Source organism: Papaver somniferum, chromosome 8 (genome assembly GCF_003573695.1).
Source record: "Papaver somniferum cultivar HN1 chromosome 8, ASM357369v1, whole genome shotgun sequence".
NCBI classification, from domain to species: domain Eukaryota; kingdom Viridiplantae; phylum Streptophyta; class Magnoliopsida; order Ranunculales; family Papaveraceae; genus Papaver; species Papaver somniferum.
The window spans coordinates 63,003,939-63,026,230 of record NC_039365.1 but is presented as its reverse complement, the minus strand read 5'-3'; the positions used below and the strand labels follow the sequence as shown (position 1 = coordinate 63,026,230).

The following is a 22,292-nucleotide window of genomic DNA, read 5'->3' as shown; positions in this document are numbered from 1 at the left end:
TACGAATATTGATACTCTAGAATAGAGCCAGTTACTTGCATATCCATAAAACACAAACAAAGTTATCTTGTATCTGCTTATCTCTTTTTATTCTTCTCTGACTGAAAAATAGCTGTAGGTATATATTTTTCAAGCACGAGTTTCAGAAGTTTCTTAAGTTTGATTAACTAATGAAGCTATCGTTTAATGTACCTTAACCAACGGAAGATTTAGTCAAATTAGAAGGATCTCTGATGAGTTAAAAAGAGGGATCTGATTTTAAGTTGAAATGGTCAATGAAGCAGATGGTGTTGTTGTGGATAGACGGAGGATGAAAGTAGAGCTGAGTTACAGCAGATGATGTTGTAAACTAGAGAAGAAATGAAGCTTAAATGAAGTGCAGCTACTGATGAAACCAATTATGGTTTCATCTTATTTATGATGAAACCATAATCGGTTTCATCGTATTTATGATGAAACCAAAATTGGTTTCATCTAATTTTTGGTCAGTGGTGGTGGTGGTCGTCGGCGGGTGTTGGCGATGTTGCTGGTTTTAGTCGGTGGTGGTTGGCGGTGGTCGATAATGGTGGTGCTGGCAGTTGATAATATGTGTTGTAGCATAGAGCATGGATCTGTGTTGTTGTGATGTTGTTGTATCCAAGACAACTGCAACATAAGATCCTTGTTGAATTTTTCTTATAGTTGAATTCTGATGAAACCAATTAGGGTTTCATCTTATTTTATGATGAAACCAAGATCAGTTTCATCGGATTTATGATGAAACCAAAATCGGTTTCATCTAAATTTTGGTCAGTAGTGGTGGTGGTCGGTGGCGGCGGTGGTGGTCGGAGGTGGCGGTGGTGGTCGGCGGCGGTGTCGGTCGGAGGTGGCGGTGGTGGGGGTCGGTGGCGGTCGAGGTGGCGGCGGAGGTGGTGGCGGCGATGGTCGGTGGCGGTGGCGACGGTGGTGGTCGGTGGCGGTGGTAGAAGGTGGCGTTGCTTGTTGGTGGTGACAATATAATAAGAATTAAAGTGGGGTTGATTTTTGTTTTTGTTGGGGTGATTTAAACTAAGAGGGTAATATAGACCAATTATATTAAGTGGGGTTTTTGTGAACAATTTGTTTTGTTGGAGTTTTTGTGTATGGATAGTGACATTTTTGGGGTTTTAACTCGCGGACCGATTTTTATAGAGAGTATTATTTTTAGCTAGACTAGTTGGTCGCTCGTGCTACGCACGGGTTGATATCTCGCTAAGTCACTGTAAATTCGTTCAAAGATCTCATTCTTTTTTATCATACTAAATTAGGTGTTTTCTTCCTGTTTTAATTCGTTCAAAGATCGTTCATGGGAGAAACCCACGGTAAGTCGAAACTCGAACAACTTTCAGGAGAGAATGAGCGATACTATATTAACCGTAGTTAATCCGATTCACCTTTGAAACCCGATCTCATTCCTTTTAATCCCGCTTTTTTATGTGGTTGTCAGACAAAGCAACCATAAGTCAGTAATTCCATACACCTTGTTTGTTTGCAGCTGACTCATCTGAGTCATCTGGATCTGAGTCGTCTGGATCAGAGTGAAATTACCTGACTCATCTGGATCTGACTCACTAAGGTCTGAGTCAGAAAATATGTTTGTTTTTTTTCTTTTCCATGACTTGTACGAGATTCAGATCCATTATTTGAAACCCCTGCAGTTATAGAAGGTCCAGCTGAACAAGGCGGTTCCACTCTTCCAGGCGTATCTCTATTAGCTCCAGTGGAGAATTTCCCATCAAATAAATTCTGCAACTTCTCTGCATCTTCCAGCCCCTTGTTCTTGAATTGACTAGCGTTTTTGATTGTCTGCATCAATTAGAAAGTAAAAATTAATAAATATGTTCATCTGTTTATACAATCAAAGTTATAATTAGATGCACCAAACAGAACATTACGGTTCATTAAGGTTATGGAAACATTTAACAGATTATGCAAGATACATTAGTAATATTTACAACATAAAATGTTGTTATCTCTATACTCTCACGGGTGCTTGATAGAACCTTAGATCAAAATAAAATAGTACAAAGTGATGATACTGCTTGCCCATTACCTAAAAAAATATTACTACTGTATCTTCAAGATGTTAATTTCGAATCCAAATCGTTTTAAGGAGAAAACAAATTAAAAATAATAATAAATATGTATACGCTTGGTTGGGTTTTAACATTTATTAAAAATACTACCACAACATTTTCAAAGATGCACACTTTGGAAAAAAGTTCAAGAAAATTCCACCATATAATAATAATAATAATCTGATATACCATTATGCTAATCTGCTTAATTTAATCAAAGAATGAATCAACCGAAGTTCATAATTCTTCATTTTCTTCCACAGTATGACATATGTAAATGGTGTCACCTATGTTTCTATGGTGTGATGGTGTGTCCATGCAACAGAGGCAGACGCATAACTGTGTATATAAGTGATGCAGATGCAGTGGCAAAGTCAGATAGTGGCAAGCTTACAAGACCTTTTGTCACTTAAAATACCTTAAACTTGCCATTTTATCCTTAATGAACCGTAATGTTCATTGTACAAATAAAAGAACAAATGACCATATTATACTGTCACAACATAAGAAAATCACCATATTACCAATGTAATACAGTAGTACCAAAGTCATCTGAATCGACCAACAATGACCATACTATATAGCTCACCTCATATTTCATTGGAAGCTGTCTATGGTTCTAGTTAGGAAGTGTTTCCGGTCAGTTTAAACCTTAATTATTAGCTGAAATGACTATGGAATTAGAAAAACATGGTCAAACATGGGTACACGAATCAAGAACTCATAAAATTTGCATGGGGTACACAATTAAGCCCTGGTATTTATCAATAAAAATGGGATATGGTTCATGGTAAGAAGCATGATCAAATTTTAAGCATAATTCAAACTTAATTCTTAAAGCCAAAACACATTGCCTTAACTGGCTTAACCTTATGGCAGAGCGGCGTTTAAAGAAAAACAACGATAGAAGTAAGCCAGACCAGGGCTTACAAGCATAAATTTAATTCAATCATAAAGTCCAAAGAAAACTGAAATAGTCTCTTACCTTGTCTAATTCAATCCATTGCTCTTCGCTCCAATCAAATGTGTTCGTCTCCGCGTTATACCCATGTCCGGTTCTTGCTAAGAGACGGGACCAAGTGACATATTGGGTTCGCAAGTAATCCCAGTGGTTTCTCAACTTTTTTTGTGTGATGGTGCAGTCATACTTCTCAGAAAAGAACTTGCACAAATTTCCCCACGAAGTTTGCTTCAAAGAAGTTCCAGAAAATCCATACTCAGTAGCTTGTGCCAAACACTGGTCAATAAATAGCCCTCTAAATTCTGGGACGCTCCTAAAAGTTATCTTATTTGCTTTCTCATCTTCCTTTTTCTCCATATAGAACTAGCATAAAGTAAAACAAATACAATACGTGGGTAATTTGAAACAAAAAGAGTGTGCTAACTTTTGAGAATTACCATACAAAGTAATTTACTACTAGGCATGATCTTTATGCATTCAGGATATACGGGTTTAAAATGAAGATATAATATTTGACAGCGAAAAGTAAAAGCAATGGTTGGCACCAACTCATTACTGTCCTAATATCAAAAGAGAGATTCGCCAAAAGTAATGATCACTAATCCATAACAAACCATTTAACAAGCCAGGACAACATGCATAATATTTGATTGTTGGTTACCAAGAGACATGGATCCACCTTAGCATCTAGATTATCATTGCTTTTACTTTTAAACAACATTTCCTCTCTCTCTAAACAACATCATTCCCTTTGCATACAGTAACAAGGTTCTGCCGGCTAGTATCAAGAATTTATGATACATTAATTCATTAATGAAGACAACTTTTCTATTGCTTTCCTGTCCAAAGCACTGTTTTCCTTCAACTTAACAAACTCAGCAACTCAAAATCACACACTAAATATCGAAATGACAACACTTATATAGTAATAAGGATATTGGCTCAGCATTAAGAATCAAATAGATTTCCTATAAGGCTAGGAGCCTAGGACTAATTGTACTCTATTTCCCAAAAATTTCCCTGCCCATACTACATTATTTTTTTTAAATTAATACAGGAATACAAGTTTATTAAAGATAGAATTACATTCTTCATTAAGATTAGCTAAAGTAAGTCACAAAATGCACAATAAACATAGCAATGAAAGATTCAGAAAGTACTTATAATTTCAATAAGGGTTGTTATCATTACAGTTACCTAGAGATTTCTTAACTGTAAAAAAGAAAAACAAAATGAAATCCCTAGTTGTATGGTCTAGTATCCTAGCTATAAACAGGAAAGACCCATGTTCTATCATAATTAGCAAGCACAGTTATATTTCTCCCCTAGGCATTTTCACAAACACCATCAGATATTCAACCAGAAAATCTAAACAAAAACCCATCTTCTAAATCAAATAAAACCCATATGAAAATGAAAGAACATGTTCGACCATAAAATATTAATAAAAACCCATGTTCCGAATCACATAAAACCCATATGAAAATGAGTATGGATGAAGAATTATACCTGAAGATGATGAATGATTCTAAAAGAAGCTTTTAAATGATTTGAAAGAGATGGAAAGATGAGACGAGAGTGATGATTGAGATAGAAATTACTCGATTTGTTGAGAGAGGTGAAGAAGATATCAGTTGAGAATAGATCTAGGGTTTGCCTCCTCATCACCCATCTCTGCTTCTGACGGAATGAACGAAGAAAATGAGAAAGGAAATGAGTTTTTTTGATATAAAACGTGAGGGCATTTTCGTCGATTTCATTGAGTCAGGGGTTTGAACCACCTACTCAGCAGCATTTCAATGCCTGACTCCCTAGGGCCCGAGTCAGGGGTTAGGTTCGACTCAGATGTCGAGTCAGGGGTTGCTAATTTTACAAAACAAACAGTCTGACTGCTGACTCGGCGCGAGTCATGGGTTGACTCAGACCCAGACACCGAGTCAGCTGCAAACAAACAAGCTCATAGTTATGAATTTTTTTGTCGCCATTAAAATTTCTTGCGTATCAAAGTCCCTAATAGAGTTGTGTTACACATGAGGGTATTGCAGTAACGGCAAATGTCTTATTTAGTTTTTAAGTGGCTCATCATGTGAAACACCTTAATTCCAGTTAGTATTTAGTATTTTCTTAAGCCAGCTAGGCTAATTCAAATTCCCATTGCTATGTTCCTTGTGAACTGTCTTGGCACTGCTGGGGCCAATACACGACCATATCTTTGAACTCTCTCTATCCAAAAATGTGAAGAGAAATCAAGCATTGGTAAGAAGGCAAAGTTGGCTAACACCTTGCTGTAGAAGGAAATGAAAAAAGAAATCTTCTTTTTATTCTATCTTCTTTTTATTCTTGTCAATTTTGAATTTTTCAAATTTAAAATTTTGAGATTTATATTTGTAGGACATTTTGTTCTTAACTAACAGGAATGCGAAGGAGGATTAGTTTGTAAGGTACTCACAAACCTTACATTATCCAAAAATGATATATCATGAGACTGCGGGGTGGTACTCATACCTTTTTCAAAAATGGTCTATCAAGAAAGAAAGTTGCAGTACACTATATAGCCTGCAATCTCTACGTATATTGTAACCCTTGACCAAGAAATGGTTTCTCAAGGGCTTGTAAGTGTAACATCTGGTAGCGGAAATAGCTTTAGGAGAGATGTGTTCCCAAAAAATGCTAACACAAAAACAATCAAATCGATGACATGTATACTAACATCATTTAAAAGAAAATGGCAATATAATGATTCCATATATGCTACTGAAATCACTGAAATTGTATCCAAAAGACAAATAAGAATAAGCGGGCTATCACAATAGCAGGGGACATTGATCCGTACAGCATAAAAGAGCGCATTAACTAACCGAAACCACCAATATGCAAAAATCAAACACATCATAACCCCATATGCCATAAGTGATCAAGAAGCACTGAAATCTGGATTCGTCAAAAATCATTAATACAAAGAAAAGGGTAGAATGAATATTACGCAATAGAAAAGGAGGATTCAAGATTTCACAAAACCATTTCCAATATGAAGATCCATGCATGCTTTGCTCTTCTTCTTTGACTAACCTTTGTAAAGACTCTACAACATGGATCTGCAGCAAAATAAAAACCACGCAATTAAGATCTTTCCGTAAAAGGAAAAACGATGAATAAATTGAAATTGAAATTGAAATTGTTGTTTTCCGATGAATTCAAGAAAACTCCAGCTAGAAAAAAAAAGTCATTAGCATATAAAATTCTAACAGAGAAAGATCTTGATTACTTTGAGACAGGTACCAATGGAAGAGAATTTGGATTGTTTTGAGTTGTCCCAAGGTAATGGAGGAAAGACGTTTGCAATAAGATTACATCTCCAAGCATCCGGTAGAGATTATGTTCTGCTATAACACTAAAATGTATTTGCAATAAAGAAAACACCTAAACAGAACTCATTTGGAAAGAGAGAAGCGGCATCCATCAACCATCAACTGTGTATTTTTATGATACCTGCAAAACAAACGAAAATATCATTATTCATGAGCTCCCGTTGCTGCAGCCATTAATATAAAACAAAAACATAAAAAATAGATTAAACAACAGTTAAGCAAATTGGAACAAACGGGAAAAAGAAAAACACAACAACAACAACACCACCAAAACCTTAAAATTGCAAAAGTGTTTCGCTTTTGCTCAAGTCCTTTATATAGAGAGTTCCCAAGCCTAGAGATTCAATAAGAAAAATCTATACTATCAATCGACATTTTTTTAGGCAACATCAATCAGCATCTTGAAAGTTGCAATCAACTAATAAACAGCTTATACCAAGCTTCTCTGAGCCTAAATAACAAACATATCCAGTAAGCGTTTCAATTCAAAACTGAGGATGGAAAAATAAATTAACTAAAATAGATAAGCTACTCACAGCGCGTCATCTTTTATGATGATTTTGATTAATCGTTAGCTTTCCTCTTAACTTTGAAACGCATTCTGCTTGGCATAGGGAATATCTTTACATTTTATATGAGACCTCATACATATATCATTGCATTAATCAATATCTATCACGCAAAAAAAATAAAAAAATGACCTTTCTTTTTTTGCTGCACTGGACTGAGAATTAAAGTATATGACCTTTTGCTCGCTCTCTATGATGTTTTTTTTTTTATTTTTTTGACAGCACATAATAAATTGGAAAAGCTAAAAAGTTTATAGAAAGATAAATATAGAAATCAATATGCATCTAGTAATCAATCATATACACACCGGCGGATCAGGAGCTAAAGAAGCAGCAACAATAATATACGTTGTGGCAACCGATCATCTCCGATTAACCTGCAAAACCAACAATAAACGGGGTCAGGAAGCATGAAAAATAAAAGACCCATAAAATCCAGAAAAAGCGACCGAAAAAACAATAGGACTTGGCTTCTGTTCGGAAAGGACTTCCAAAAAAAACATATACATGATCACATGTTGTATTCTACGAAACAATAAAGACTTTCACCGCAAGAAAATTCAAGAAAAAACAATGGGTTCATCATGATTTCAAAGGTGTTGAGTTTCTTACCATGATGTAGCATGAAATCTACGATCATTAAAATAAACCTGTTTCCTGAAATGAAATAAATCAATCAATGACCGTGAGTTTCCATATTGAATGCAAAAAAACCCCAAGAAAGAAATGAGATTTTCGCATTTGTGTATGGGCTTAAATAGAGAGCTGATAAACTCAAAAATTTCCGGAAAAAAAAAACTTCTTCTTAAGAAATAATATACGTATTCACATCTATTTTGATATTCACATTTATTTCAATATCATATTCCAATATTTTCTTCCTTGTAATTTTGATATCCATATTTATTTTGGTATCTTTCAAAATTACATTCCCTTTTTTTTTGTTAATGATAACGTTTTTTTTTCTTTGGAAATCATTTTCTTCCTTGTTATTTTGATATCCATATTTATTTTGGTATCTTTCAAACTTTTATTCCCATTTTTTGTTAATGATAACGATTTTTTTTATTTTGGAAATCACTCCTAATGATTTTTTTTTTGTTGCTAATCGTTTTTTTTTTCTTTTTTATTGCTGATCGTTTTTTTTCTTGGAATTCATACTCCTAATGGTTCTTTATTATTTTAATTTGTACATGATTAACAAACCCTTCACTCTATGCGCATGTGACTCCCTCAAATCAGGTATTTTCTTTTAATCGCTGATGTAAATTATTTTCTTCTTTTATTCAGGTTTATGTTTATGATTTTGTTTAGGTATATAATACCAACATAAAGTGTAATTGCATGCATTTTTCTTTTATTCGTAGTTTGGAGATGTAGTTAGGCGGATTTTATTACAAAATCTGTAATGGACATTGGACATTGGAGTTTTTTTTCTTCTTATGAATAATTTTTTTAATCATATGATTGATGATTGATTTAATTTTGATTTAATTTTATGATGAAATCATGATGAACACTGTATTTTATTTTATTTTGGTAATGTTTTATTTACTTATACTTGTTTCTTAGATTAAATAACATTTCATAATTTTAGGAAATTGTGATTGGTCAAAATAATATTTATGGGTCCAAAAGATTCTCGTGAATTTCTATTGGCTGAAATTTAGAATGGTGGGTCCAGAATCAACCAGAAGCTCCGGTTAACCACGTCACTCGAAAAACTCTGTTTTTATATAGAGAATAACTGTAGCATGGATTTCAAATACATAAGAAAATAAAAAGTGGAAGATTTGAACTATTTTGACAATTTAATGATTTGACTCTTATGAAAATATGTTTGCATATCTCTTACATTAATTAATAGGTTAGTAAAAAAATGTATATTGTATATATATTTGTATTTAATTTTATAAAGATAAAATAGAAAATGTATTGATTAGTATTAATTGCATACATATGATAATGCAAAATTATAATAATTATCCTTATTTACCCGTCTAATCAATGTTAGCAAAATTAAAGGAATTTTCTTTAATATATAAATGTGAAATTATGTTTAGGTGTATGAAAGGTATATTTGGAAAAATAGAAACATTATTAATAATAACTTTATTTGTAAACAACAAACATTCAGTTATGAGTACTTATGGTTTCTATAATAAAAAATAAAAATAAATAAATATTAATTTATTTTGCTATATTTCTTGAAAATATAAATCATTTTCCATGTTGATTAATTAATTGATTAGGATTTAATTAGTTATAGCAACAATATGTGCATCGATTGGTAGTTACATGTAATTAATTTTAGATATTTTTATAGAGTGTATTATTTTTAGCTAGATAACTGTATCATAGATTTCAAATACATAAGAAAATAAAAAATGAAATATTTGAACTATTTTGGCAATTTAATGATTTGACTCTTATGAAAATATGTTTGCATATCTCTTACATTAATTAATAGGTTAGTAAAAAAATGTATAGTGTATATATATTTGTATCTAACTTTATAAAGATAAAATAGAAAATATATTGATTAGTATTAATTGCATACATATGATAATTTAGGAAATTTCATTGTGTTAGGATGAAAAGAATGATTTTAGGTAAGTATACATGTTAAAATAAAGATGTTTTATTTTCTTTTGGTAAGTTTGATTTAATAAATAGCAGGCACGCGTTGTCACTTTATTATAGGAAATAAAAATTAAATCAACGGGTGTTATTTGTATGCGGTTAGTTTGATTAAAGATGTTACCTAATAAGATAAAAAAAATGTTGAGACTATAGGTTTTGTTATAGTCTATTTTGTTTGTTGAGTCCTGCTATCACACGAGCTTTCGTGTGATAAGAAAAATGAACTCGCGGGTATTCACCGTAGGGTATACATCATGGATAAATTTTTGATGTGGGCGTTCTTTGATGGGGGCATGAGGGACAAATCAGGAGTTGACATGTGTTTTTCATATTAGTTGATTCAACTAATTTTGCTTCCAAAAATATCAAAGAAAAAATATAAGCGATTAAGATAACCAATATTTTTCTCAACAAATAAACTTGTCTTGTTTTTTTGGAAACAAAATTTATTGGAATCAATTAATATGAAAAACACATGTCAACTCCTGATTTATCCCTCATGCCCCCATCAAAGAACGGCCACATCAAAAATTTATCCATACATCATCTACTTTTGATCGGATTACTAAAGATATCACGTTATATTATTTTTAAATTATTTGCTAAATATCCTTAATCTTTATAATATTTTTAATTGAACCCTTGATACGATTTATTACTTTAAGAGTCTTTTCTAAAAGTGAGAAGCTATCATCCCATCATTGATTTTTTTCCCCTTTTTCTGCATTATAGGGTTTGTACCATTTTTCATGCTTATTTTCAGTAGGTTACTTCGTTTGGATCGATGTGAAGTCAATTAACCAGGTCATCTAAGATTCAAAATGGGAAAAAGGCTGTAAAATGAAGAAAAAAAAACAGAGTCTATGTAACTTGGTTTAGCCAACTACCAGAAAACTAGCAATCGTGATATGTAAATCAACAGACATGGTTATAACTATGTCTAAATTATTACTATGATATTTGATCAACAAATTAGGAATTTACAAAATTGATCGGACTAAGTTATCACCATATCTGACTTTGATGGATCTTTCACAGAAAAAATAGAAACGATATGAATAAGAATCATTAGAAGGAATCATAATGAATATTTTGTTGGATATAGAATTATCATATGAGTGGTGACGGAGTGATCAAAAGAAAACCAGTTTTCATCACTAGGGTACCTAGTACTGTAAATTGGAGCGACACCATATCTTTCTTAATAAACCACAAGCTCATAGTCATCCCACATCCCTACCGCGTCTTTTCTTTAACACAAGCTTAATGCTTAAGAGAAAAAAATCAGTGTCGATGATTCTTATAAAACGAGTTTTGAGTTTTATGATGAGGTACTAAGGAATAATAAATCACAATTTACATGAAGTTAAAAAACTATAAAAAATATTGATAATAACATTAAATCTAGATCTGTATATGTGCATCGCTATAACTGAGACATCCAACGGCCATGAGGTGCGAGTTCATTTTTCTTATCACACGAAAGCTCGTGTGATAGCATGACTCTTTGTTTGTTTGTGTGAACTTTATGTATAACAGAATAAACACAAAAAAAGGAACAAAAAAACTAGCCTTCATTTTCATCTCTCTTTCTTTTTATTTCTCTCTGTGTTTTATTTTTCTTCTAAAATAACAAAGAGAACTAGACCGTTTTACCTATCATTTTCATTAGTTATTCTCCATCTCATGATTCTATCTATACAAGAAGATAAAAATAAAAGTATCAGATTTATTATTTTTGGAAAAAGGTGTTTGTACTTGCAACAAGATTTATGGATTGCTTTTGAGGTAGGGATTTCTACCTAATATTAAAACTAAAAACTATTTTTATCATCTTAATTATGTTGGTTGATTTCTGATTTTAATGTTAATAATCATGATGCGTTTTAAAACTATTAGTATGTTTCTTCGGTATAATTGATTTAGTTTTTCCCTATATTTGTAATTTTATATATTGATTTTAGATAAATATTTTTGGTTTTTATATATAAAAATATATTGCGTATATTTTATGATTATTTGAGGATATGTTAATGTACTATTATTATTGAATTTGAATTTCTGAGTATGGTTATATATTTGTAAATGGAATCGAGTTTAGTTTGAGAAAGTGATGTTAATGCATTGGTGATCGAATCTTACTTTGATTAAGTAGTTTTCGAAAGGAAAAAAAAAGGAAAAAATGAAGAAGAAAGAAAGAATATTTTTGAACTGTTATAAAGTCCATGACAGCTGGCACTCTCTCGAGAGGCTGTTCAAGGAACGGTTGGGTGGTATCCGGAACAACCCTGACAACTATATTAAGGTCTAGAATTTACGGTTGAGATTTTCAGCAAGAAAATGTTAAGTATTTGTGGTTGAAAGTGGCATAAGTATTGTTGCGAATTCTTGTGCATGATTTCAATTATTGTATCTACTGCATTTGTTTGTTTTTCGATGCACTCTATTAATTTTGGAAACTTCCTACTGGGCAGCGGTTCGCTCACTCCTTTTCCTCCCTTTTCCACAGAGAAAGAAGATAAAATAGTCGTAAAATAAATTATTATGTATCACGGGGGTTTGGGTATCTCGTTTTAAATTTCATCGAGGTGTTGTTTTGTTTTAATTTGATACCTTTAATTTTGTAATTTTTATTTGACAGTTTTGTAATATTAAAAGTAAGATTTCATTTCATTTAGTATAATTAATTGAGCTTACTTATTAAAATATTTTAAAACAAAAAAATCTGGTCCTACACGAGTGGAAATTTTGACTTGCTAGCTGGATCGGACCCGACCCACAAGGTCGAATCCGTGTCCGCTGGAAGTCTGAAAATCCGGGTTGTAGCAATACGTCTCTATGAACACTATATAGACATGATTGATCACATTATAACCTATGGTTGTGACTCATACTTAAATGTCTTAAGTGTTTATGAAAATGATTAAGCTTATGATTCAATCAGTTAGTTTCGGCTAACCGCTTATGAACAATGTCCTTATATACGGTTCGGTTACGGTTCATCCTAACCAGAGTGTATATCTTGATATGTCAATCACATTTCAAAGATTCATCTAACGGTGGATATTGTTTACTTGGTTCCAAAGCTATCTTAGCTTAAACCTAAAGCAACATATGCTTTGAAAGTCTATAAAAGGGGAACCTCAAATAACTGGGATCTTTGAATCCCGACACTATCTTTATGTGTCCTAGTTGTAAACTAGAGTCATCCTCTTACTAAAACCCTTTTAGAGTTTAGCAACTAAAAATATTTCATAGGGATTCGTGAAGCCAGGTCCATCCATCTTTTATCTTGATAGTTCGAGTATCCTGATCTTGTTTGATTGTTGAGATTGTTCTATCAATCAAGATAGATAGAAATCAAAAAGTTCTCTTCGTCTCAGACTTTGTTGGTTCCACAAGTTTAATACTTGTGATGTGATTAATAATCTAGGATGCTCTTCGGGAAGCATAAGTACGGATTTTGAGGTTAGCTAGAATTTGTTTATTTCTATCAATTTCTAGTCTCACATTGATCTACGATCAAAAAGGAAATTACACATATATGATTATCTGTGGGAGGCAGATTGGTTTAAAGTATTCAATTGAGTTGAAGCAACTCTTAGGCTGTAAAGGACGTCAGCTAATGGAATTAATTACACGGAGTCCTGCTGGGATTCAAGAGGTGTAAGGAGCGCGACTGTAACTGAATTGATGCAAGGGTTTAATTCGGTCTCAACTACATTCCAGTCGGAAGTTAATTGGTAGTAGGCTAGTGTCTGTAGCAGTTTAATACAGTTTGGTGTTCAATCTGGACCAGGTCCCCGGTTTTTCTGCATTTGCGGTTTCCTCGTTAACGAAATTTCTGGTGTCTGTATTATTTCTTTTTCCGCATAATATTTTTTATCTTTGTAATTGAAATATCACGGGTTGTACGTCAATCAATCAAAGTAGACACATCTATCCTTGTTTGTTGGATACGACTTGATTGATTCTTTGATATTGATATTTGGAATCGTCCAACTTTTTGATTAGATACTCTCACATACAAATCAGGTTCATGGACTTGTCTTTGTAAACTTTATGATTGTGAGAGAAAGAGATATAACTCTAAATATTATTCCTTGATTGAGATTCATTTAGCTGAACTCTTGGAATTGTATTTAAGTTTGTCCATATAGGTTGCATTAGAAAAAGTTAGTTGAGTATTTTGGTACCCCCACGTTTTCAATCGGTATCGGAGCAGGCAAACACGTTTAAAACCTAATAAGTTTGTGTTTAGAGCAATTTGACTATATGGACAAGAGTGCGATCTCGATAAATGTACCGCCAACATTTGATGGATCGAATTACTTATGGTGGAAAATTGCTATGCGTTCCTTTTTACAAGCCCGTGACTTTTATGGAAACTTGTAGTTATTGGATACGATGTGCCAAAGTTGTTAGAGACGGAACCACTGTTACGAAGCCATTAGGAGAATATAGTGATACCTAGATAAGTGTTGTAAAGCATAATTCTGACTGGTCAAACGCTATTATCCACGCTACAAGCCCATATCTTCAGCACCATGTGACATCGTGCACTAGGTCTAAAGATGCTTGTGATATCTTCGAAATCGTATTCGAAGGAGATACCTCAGAGAAAGAAGCTAGGCTTCAAAACCTAAATTCTGACTGGGAAAATCTTCATATGTCTGATGAAGAATCGTTTGATGAGTTTAATGAAAAAGTGTCTGGAATTGTTAATGCCCGTTTTGCATTAGGGAAGACCATTCCCCAAAAGGACATTGTGATGAAAATTCTCCGATATTTACCAACAAGATACGAATATGCCAACATGGAAGGAAATAACCTTGAGATACTTTCCATAAAACAGTCTCGTTGGGAAGTTAAATATTTTTGATCACGAGCATAGTGCGGCTAAAGATAGCACTTTCGGACTTAAAGTCACAACAAACAGGCATAAGTTCTTCGAAGGAAAGCTTGTCTTGGGCTGACGAGTGTTGTTTGGATCACGATGAAAAGAATATAACTATGATCACACGTCAAGTCAAAAATATCCTAAGGAATAGAAAATAATCTGGAAAGAGGCACTCCCGAACCGAGATCCAAGATGATTCAAATATTCAAGACGGAAGTTCTCTTCAAAGAAATAATGCTCTCATTATTTCACTTAATAACCCTGACGAGCTTACTTCTGAAGATTAAACAGAAAATTCAGCCCCTTGTGCAAAAATATCTGTTGATTCTGATTCCGAGTCAGAAAAGAAGATTTCAAATTTCTTGAACAAAAGTGAAGAAATTCACCTAGAAAACCTACGTTTGAAGAAAACTGTGAAAAAAATCGAATCATCTCTTATAGTGAAAAATCTAGAGTTGGATAAACTTAATGAAATTTTTAATAGAACATAGTCTGTAAAAGATAATGAGATTGATACCCTAAAGTATGACCTACAAAGGCTCTCCGGAATCTCAAAAAAAATCTCAGCTCTGTTGTTTGGGCAAAAATACTTTAGTAACACTAATGGTATTGGGTTCACGGGTAAGACCTCATTCACCAACAACTGTTTCATTCTTGCCGGCTCATGTAAAGTGGAAACAGTTCGTTGTGATAAACATGTAGCCGAATCTTATAAAAATATGAACCCTCTCTGCATTGCTTCTTTTGCGGCAGCAAGAATCACCTGCAAGAGATATGTTGAAAACTCAAGAACAATAACAAGAAAATTATTAAACTTCAGAAGAACATACAAAAAATGATTTAGTTATTGAAGGATAGTTCGGGAACTTCATGGCCAAAGAGGGATAAACGAAGAACAAGAACCAGAAAAGGTACGACTCCTGAAAACACTAATAACCTTATTAAGTCACCCAGTGTCTCAAGTGGTGAATGTTCTACTCACCCCATTACTACTCAATTGTAGTAATGAGTGCAGCCTCAATATTTTAGCTTGAGAAAATGAGGCTTGCACAAAACTCATCACAATATTATTTGTGATGACAAGGTTACTCAAGTTGACTTAACTTTTTATGATTGGTAATCTTAAACATGAAACATCCCATAATAATCTCATAGAGGTATCAGTGTTGTGATCTTGTTGAGCCAGCTCCAAAATCTAGAATGCATAATTGTGTTCCACCGTTTTTCAATTGTCCATATTTTTGAATCATTAAGTCTTGTTCTCTAAACCTTGTATATTTGAGCTCAGAACATGTTTCAATCTTATGTTGACACAACTATGATTTTTGTGAGGATAAGTAACTAATTATTAACATGATTAAAAATATAAAAAGGTGGTAAAAATTGTGTATCTTATGGATCGCAGACGGCAAGGTCATTCTAATACCGTACCGGTTCACGTACCGTCTTAAGGATGGTCATTTCTCTTATTTAGGGATACTTCCTTCTTCCTGAAAAAAACTTCAATGACTCTTGTAACTGAAGGTGTCACCAAAAAGGATGCAGTAGAATAAGCTGTTAACATTTACTTACATGAAGGAATCAAATCATCAAGGATCAGAAAGGATAAATCACATGGAGAAGAAACAGGTTCTTCCTCAACTTGTATTTTATCTATTTGTCGTCAGGATTACGATTTTAGGGCTAAAGTGAAGAACTTTGTGACTCAAAGGAGTGATTTGAAATCTCAAAATCAATCGCTCCCTGGACGAGATGACTTACTATGAACACATGCTGACATAGTCAACTACTTTGTGTAAGCTGAGAACCGAACTTAGTAAGTTAACTAACATTTCTGAAGACTTGCAAGAACTTAATGATCCCAACATCAACGAGTTCTTCAAAAATGAGAAGGAATCAAGTTAGTAATAATAATGAGATGCATTACTAGAAAACTTCTTATGATAATTTATTCTTGCTTTTGATAAGGATAACTAGGGTTTGTTATAGCATAAATTGTGATTACACAAGCTATTTCCAACGATTTTCATCTTGCATGTTTTTAGATTTATTTATTTAAATTCTAGAGTTTTTAGAACATGAACTTGCAGTATGTAATCTTATAGAGCGTTGCTCGGTCGAACTCGCATGTGTTGCTATCTCAAGCATGTTTGTCAATGTTAGTGATCAAAACTATAAGTCTTGATTTCTAGTCTACAATAGCTAAGGTCTCAGACTAGGATAGAAAGTGCAGTTGAGCTCAAGAAATCCATGAAAATCATCATACAAGACGAAGGACTACTCAAGGAACCGGTGGATCTTCATCGACTAAAAAGTATGTGGAGACTTGAACTTATCTATCACTCAAAATTCTATTTATCTCCTATCTTGAGACAAAAGTCGTTTTTCTATATATACTTAGATTATACACATTTGGTATTTCGAGTCGAGTTTACCTCGCCTATCTATTTCTCGAAATATGTGTTGGTAAAGCTTTCGCTTTAGCCAAGTTCATATTTACCTAGTGACAAAAGTCATGTTATGTTTCAATCACTTTGAAAATTGCTCTGACGAAAAATCGTTTGTGAATAACAACTATATAACGTCCTCTGAGAATGTTTCAATGATTGAAATGAGAATTTAGACTATATAACCATTTGGAGGATATAAGCATTGTTGTGGAAACACATATATGTATAAGTCCTTAGTGCTTGAACCGAAGTTTGCGAACTTTGTTGATCAAGTGAACCGGAGTAGTGTGTGAGCTAAGTCCGCGAACCCAGTCCGCGAACTGGCGAAGTTCTCAAACCCGAGAATTTCTGCTGGAGTTTGTGAACTCTATCCGGGAACTTAAGTCCGCGAACCCAATCCGCGAACTTGAGTAGGTTATGTCTAAAAACGATGTTTAGTGAACTTATCTTTATAAACTAAGGAATGCAATTGCAAACCGTGGCTATAGAGTTCATGAACCGATTCATGTGAATCAAATCGTTTTTCCTTTAATTGTGTCTTGTGTAGTACATAAGATTTCCTTGCAATTGAACAACTCTCTAACTAGTTCATTGGAGTCATTTGAACTAGTTATGGTAAATAAGAATATGGTTGATATGAAAGTGATCATATGGCTAACCATTTGGTTAACTCTTGTTGAACCAACTAATGTACTAGTTTGGGTACGGTTATACAAGCCTAAGAACGTGCATTTCATTTGTGTATAACAAGCTATGTTTTCGATCTAACGGTTGATAAATATTTGCTTGAATCTAATCGGGTTTTCTTCTAACGTCGAATATTGAATGCTTTGTTACTAAGCTAACATTGATTGCAAACCCTGATTTGAAAGACTATATAAGAGAGAACTCTAACAACTGGGAAACCTAATCCCCACACATTCTCTATGATACTAGTTGTGCTAAGCTAGATTCGATTCTCCTTTAACCTTTGGTTTCTTCTTCTAAACCAGGTTAACGACTTAAAGACTTCATTGGGATTGTGAAGCCAGAACGATACTACTTTTCTTGTAGTTGTGTGATCTGATCTTGCCTTTTCTATCGTACGAGTACAATTGTAATAATTGGATTGAGATTTCTATATCCGATAGGAAAGATAAAAAGTAATCACAAATATCTTCGTCTCATCGTTTGTGATTCCACAATATCTTTTTTCGTTGCGTCGATTAAGACTATTGTGAGGTTGTTAGAGCATTGCTCGGTTGAACCTACCAAGCGTTGGTATGTCAAGTTTGGTTGTCATATTTTAGTGAATCAAAACTCATGTTAAGAGTCGCTTGATTATGTACTAGAGTTAAATTTCGTATAGGTTAGCTTGAAAGTATTAGGATATGATACATTACAAGTATTGCGAAGTCTTGAAGATATGAAGAAGCAAGGAGATACAATGACAACAATCATCCTTCCACTTGAGGTTAGTGATATTTGACTTGAAATGTTTCATTCCCTAACGTTCTTTCAAGTCGTGCATATTGAAAACATAACTGCGAAGCATATTTGAACTCTAGATAGACATAGTATTAAGGAATACAATACGAGGTTTATTGCTTAACCATTAAACTTTGTAGATAAGACATCGCCATAATCATTTGAATGCTATTGTGATTATGTATGGGTATGAGGTGAGGATTTCATCCTAGGGAACAATGTTTACATGTGTTCTAAGGAAGTAAGTTCATAAACTTGTTTGTGAACCGAAAAGGAAATTGCCAGGAGTTATTGGTTTTGTTATTCATTGCATATCTTATGAACAACCAATATAGGTGATAGAGTATAACCGCTCACAACTTGTTGTGTTCTTGGTAGAATTATTCACAAAGTCCTGACTTATGTATTGGTATAATTTTTATTAGTAAAACCAATCTTAATTAATCACCCGTGGTATGATCGGATTATGTCTGACCTTGGGGAAAGGGAACCGATCCTAGTAAGGGAAAGGGAACCGATCCTATTAAGGGAAAGGGAACCGATCCTTGTAAGGGTGCAGTACATCAAGGGGAACCGATCCTTGTATGGGGTATAGGAAGGTTTATAGACGAAAGGGGAACCGATCCTATGGACATGTGCAATACATATAAGTTAGATACCATATATATGTGGGGAACCGATCCTAGTACCTAGTCAACCGAATCTTTGAGAAGCTAGTGTGACTATGCGTAGTACTCACATGGAGGTAGAACCGAAACTTGTTTTGGTAGAACCATCAAACCCATGATTGTGATTGAATGTTGGTTTGATCAATCACATAGTTCTTGAAAGTCAGATGAACCAATTCTAAACTTGTTTGGAAGTGTGGCAAATCGGTTTCAAGGTTGTAAGTGTGAAAGAGAACTTACAAAGTAAAGATGTCGACAAACTTTGAACACGTGCTGTGAATGTTTATTTCTATAATTGTTCAAAGATATTCCTTAACGTCTAAGGGAAGATAATCCCAGGATCGAAACATAAGTAAGTTAAGAATCTTTTAATTAAGGTTATTAATTTCATTTTGTAGGGAAATTACAGAATTAGTAATGTGCATTTACTAATTAGATTTTCCGAGAGATTTCGATCGTTATTTTTGGATACATCATTTCCAGGAATTATGGAAACCGAATTTGTACTTTAATGAATATCTTAAGAATATTTTCGGTTTTGGAATTTCCTTGGTGTCCAAACTTCCTTGTCTATAAATACACGAAGTTTTCCTTTCTAGCAAACCGATCCTTTGTAACAACAGATTTACTCTTTTGTTGTTGTTACTGGTGTAGCCGCCTATCAGAGAGGAGAGTAATCTAATTAGGTGAAATCTTTTACGGCCGCTCAGTTTAAAGTCTTCTTTGGGATTGAGAAGCTCTAGCGCGACCCATTGGTGGGAAACTAGATAATTGCGGTTTATCTTTGTTTTCGATTGATTTGATTGACTAACGGTGGTTGAAATACGATTGCACCTAGTTTGTTTATTCTTGAGAATCTTCTCTTCTGATATAAGATTCACTCAAACTAGTTCATAGTTTCGACAGGGATCTTTAGACTGTTGTTAGTTCTAAAGACGATCTTGTGATAATCCATTGTTAACAGACTCCGTTATGTGCGTGATTGGTCACAAGAGATTCAAGTGATTGTGTGCAGGTTTTTATTGAAGATTTAAGAAGATTTGAAGACAAAGAAGATTTTGAAAATCTGAATTGGGTTTTACAATCTTTGGTGTGCACAATACTTGTTTCGGTAAAATAGGATCCAATTAATAATCGGTTTATCCTTGTGGTAGATTGGATTGATTAATTGAATAGATCGGCATCAACACGGTTCTTCGGATTAAAGGTGTTGTTGGCTTAATCTTAATCGATTACCTTTTGGTGATTGAACATAATGTAGATCTAGACCTGACGAAGGATTTTATGTTGAGATAAACGGAAGAGCCTTTGTCCAACTCATATCACTTGGTTGAATAGAGTTGATACCAAACAGATTTCTTGTTACTTTACTGTTTGGAATACGAACCAAAGGGATTGATCCAAGTACGTGACTTATTTATAAGTTGGAGGCGTGGGAATACAGACGGAACTAGGTGAACTATAGGGTTAGTTACTTAGTCTCAACTATACGAAGTTAGTGTAATTTTGTGTAGCGGCTTAATCCTGGGAGTATTCAATTCTGGACTAGGTCCCGGGGTTTTTCTGCATTTGCAGTTTTCCTCGTCAACAAAATCTTGCTGTGTCATTTACTTTTATTTTCCGTATTATAATTGTTTTATTATAATTAAAGTAAATTACACAAACGTTAATTCTTATTTACTTGATAAGCAATCCTATTGTGTTTGGTTAAGTCCGAACCTTTGTATCAAGTAAACATACTTCGTTGTTGTATTGCCTCGATCTCGTATCCATAGACGATCACACGAAGTGTGAACTGAATAGTTGTATTGTCTCGACTCAGTCCATAGACAATCACTTTCGGAGAAAGGACTTATAGGTAGGAAAGTTTTAGCTTGAGGTATATTTGGGTACCCTCGCCTTTTCATAGGTGATTGATAAGACTAGGCTGTTCTTCGGGAATATAAGTCCGGATTATCAATTGGTTCCTGTTTACCTTGATTTATCAAAAGATGGAACAACACTCGTAGGTATATTCGTGGGGGAAGAATTTATCTATTATCATAGACTTTTCTGTGTGATACAGATTTGTTTATTAAAGTCTTCGACTTTGGGTCGTAGCAACTCTTAGTTGTGGGTGAGATCATCTAAGGGAATCAAGTACGTAGCATCCTGCTGGGATCAGAGACGTAGGAGCATAACTGTACCTTGGATCAGTGTGAGATTAGTTGGGATCCAACTACAGTCCAGACCGAAGTTAGTTTGGAGTAAGCTAGTGTCTGTAGCGGCTTAATACAGTGTGTGTTCAATCTGGACTAGGTCCCGGGGTTTTTCTGCATTTGCGGTTTCCTCCTTAACAAAATTCTGGTGTCTGTGTTATTTCTTTTCCGCATTATATTTGTTTATATAATTGAAATAATACAGGTTGTGCGTTGTTCAATCAACTAGAATATGCGATCTTTTGGTTGTTGATTTAAATTGATTGACACTTGGATATTGGTCTTTGGTACCATCCAAGTTATCTCTCTTTGATAAAGACTCGCAGAAATCTATTTGCTTGAGTATAAATCAAATCGAGAGATTGAGATATAAACTCTTTGATATACTTTTTATCTAGATTGAGTCTGACTGTCTTGTTGATTCTCTAGAAAGTATATTGGAGTTTGTCCATACAAATTGCTAAGCGAAATATTGGGTGTGGTTGTTATACCCCCGCTTTTTCAATTGGTATCAAAGCATCCAAACACGTTTAAGACCTGATAAGTCTGTGTTTGTGGCAATCTGAGTCTGAGGAAAAAGTCTCTCTTACGCATACCTAGATGTCTCTTGAAACTTTTGATTACGCCAAGTGTCTTGGAAACACCTCAAAGGGTTACTCCTTAGTTGATTCTTCCGAATCCCGAGGTAGAAAGATAGTTTCATCTGATGTTGACATGTCTTCTTCTCATGAGGCATGTGACACTCTGGAAAAGGCTGAAAAGGATCTCACCAGAATCTCAAAAAACTCTGCCGATTTTATCGATTTTCAGAATCATGATCAGCTTATTGATGAATTTGAAAAGTCTCTTGATCGATAACATGATCTCTACAACATCATTGAGTCTTTCTCTAAGAATATTGAAAAACTTCTCCAAGAAACTACTCTACAGCGTGAAAAGATTAGTGTTCTTGAGGATATTGTTAAGGAAGAC

At 34.0% G+C, this 22,292-nt stretch overlaps 1 protein-coding gene and 1 long non-coding RNA gene across 3 annotated transcripts; both read right to left on the bottom strand.

The window, feature by feature from the left end:
* Positions 1-1,350: 1,350 nt before the first annotated feature.
* Positions 1,351-4,732, bottom strand: LOC113303194 (L10-interacting MYB domain-containing protein-like). The gene is made up of 3 exons (XM_026552219.1): positions 4,567-4,732; positions 3,082-3,420; positions 1,351-1,824 (listed from the first exon to the last, which is right to left on the bottom strand). Exons 1-3 carry the CDS (start codon positions 4,720-4,722, stop codon positions 1,552-1,554), a joined length of 768 nt encoding a protein of 255 aa, XP_026408004.1. The 5' UTR covers positions 4,723-4,732; the 3' UTR covers positions 1,351-1,551.
* Positions 4,733-5,929: 1,197 nt separating this feature from the next.
* On the bottom strand, positions 5,930-7,033 carry LOC113304069. 2 transcript variants are annotated; one of them, XR_003338027.1, is made up of 3 exons: positions 6,962-7,033; positions 6,323-6,546; positions 5,930-6,152 (listed from the first exon to the last, which is right to left on the bottom strand). It is a non-coding gene; the product is annotated as an uncharacterized LOC113304069 (long non-coding RNA). The 2 variants fall into 2 exon arrangements; XR_003338028.1 differs by lacking the exon at positions 6,962-7,033 and adding an exon at positions 6,700-6,823.
* Between the last annotated feature and the right edge of the window lie 15,259 nt (positions 7,034-22,292).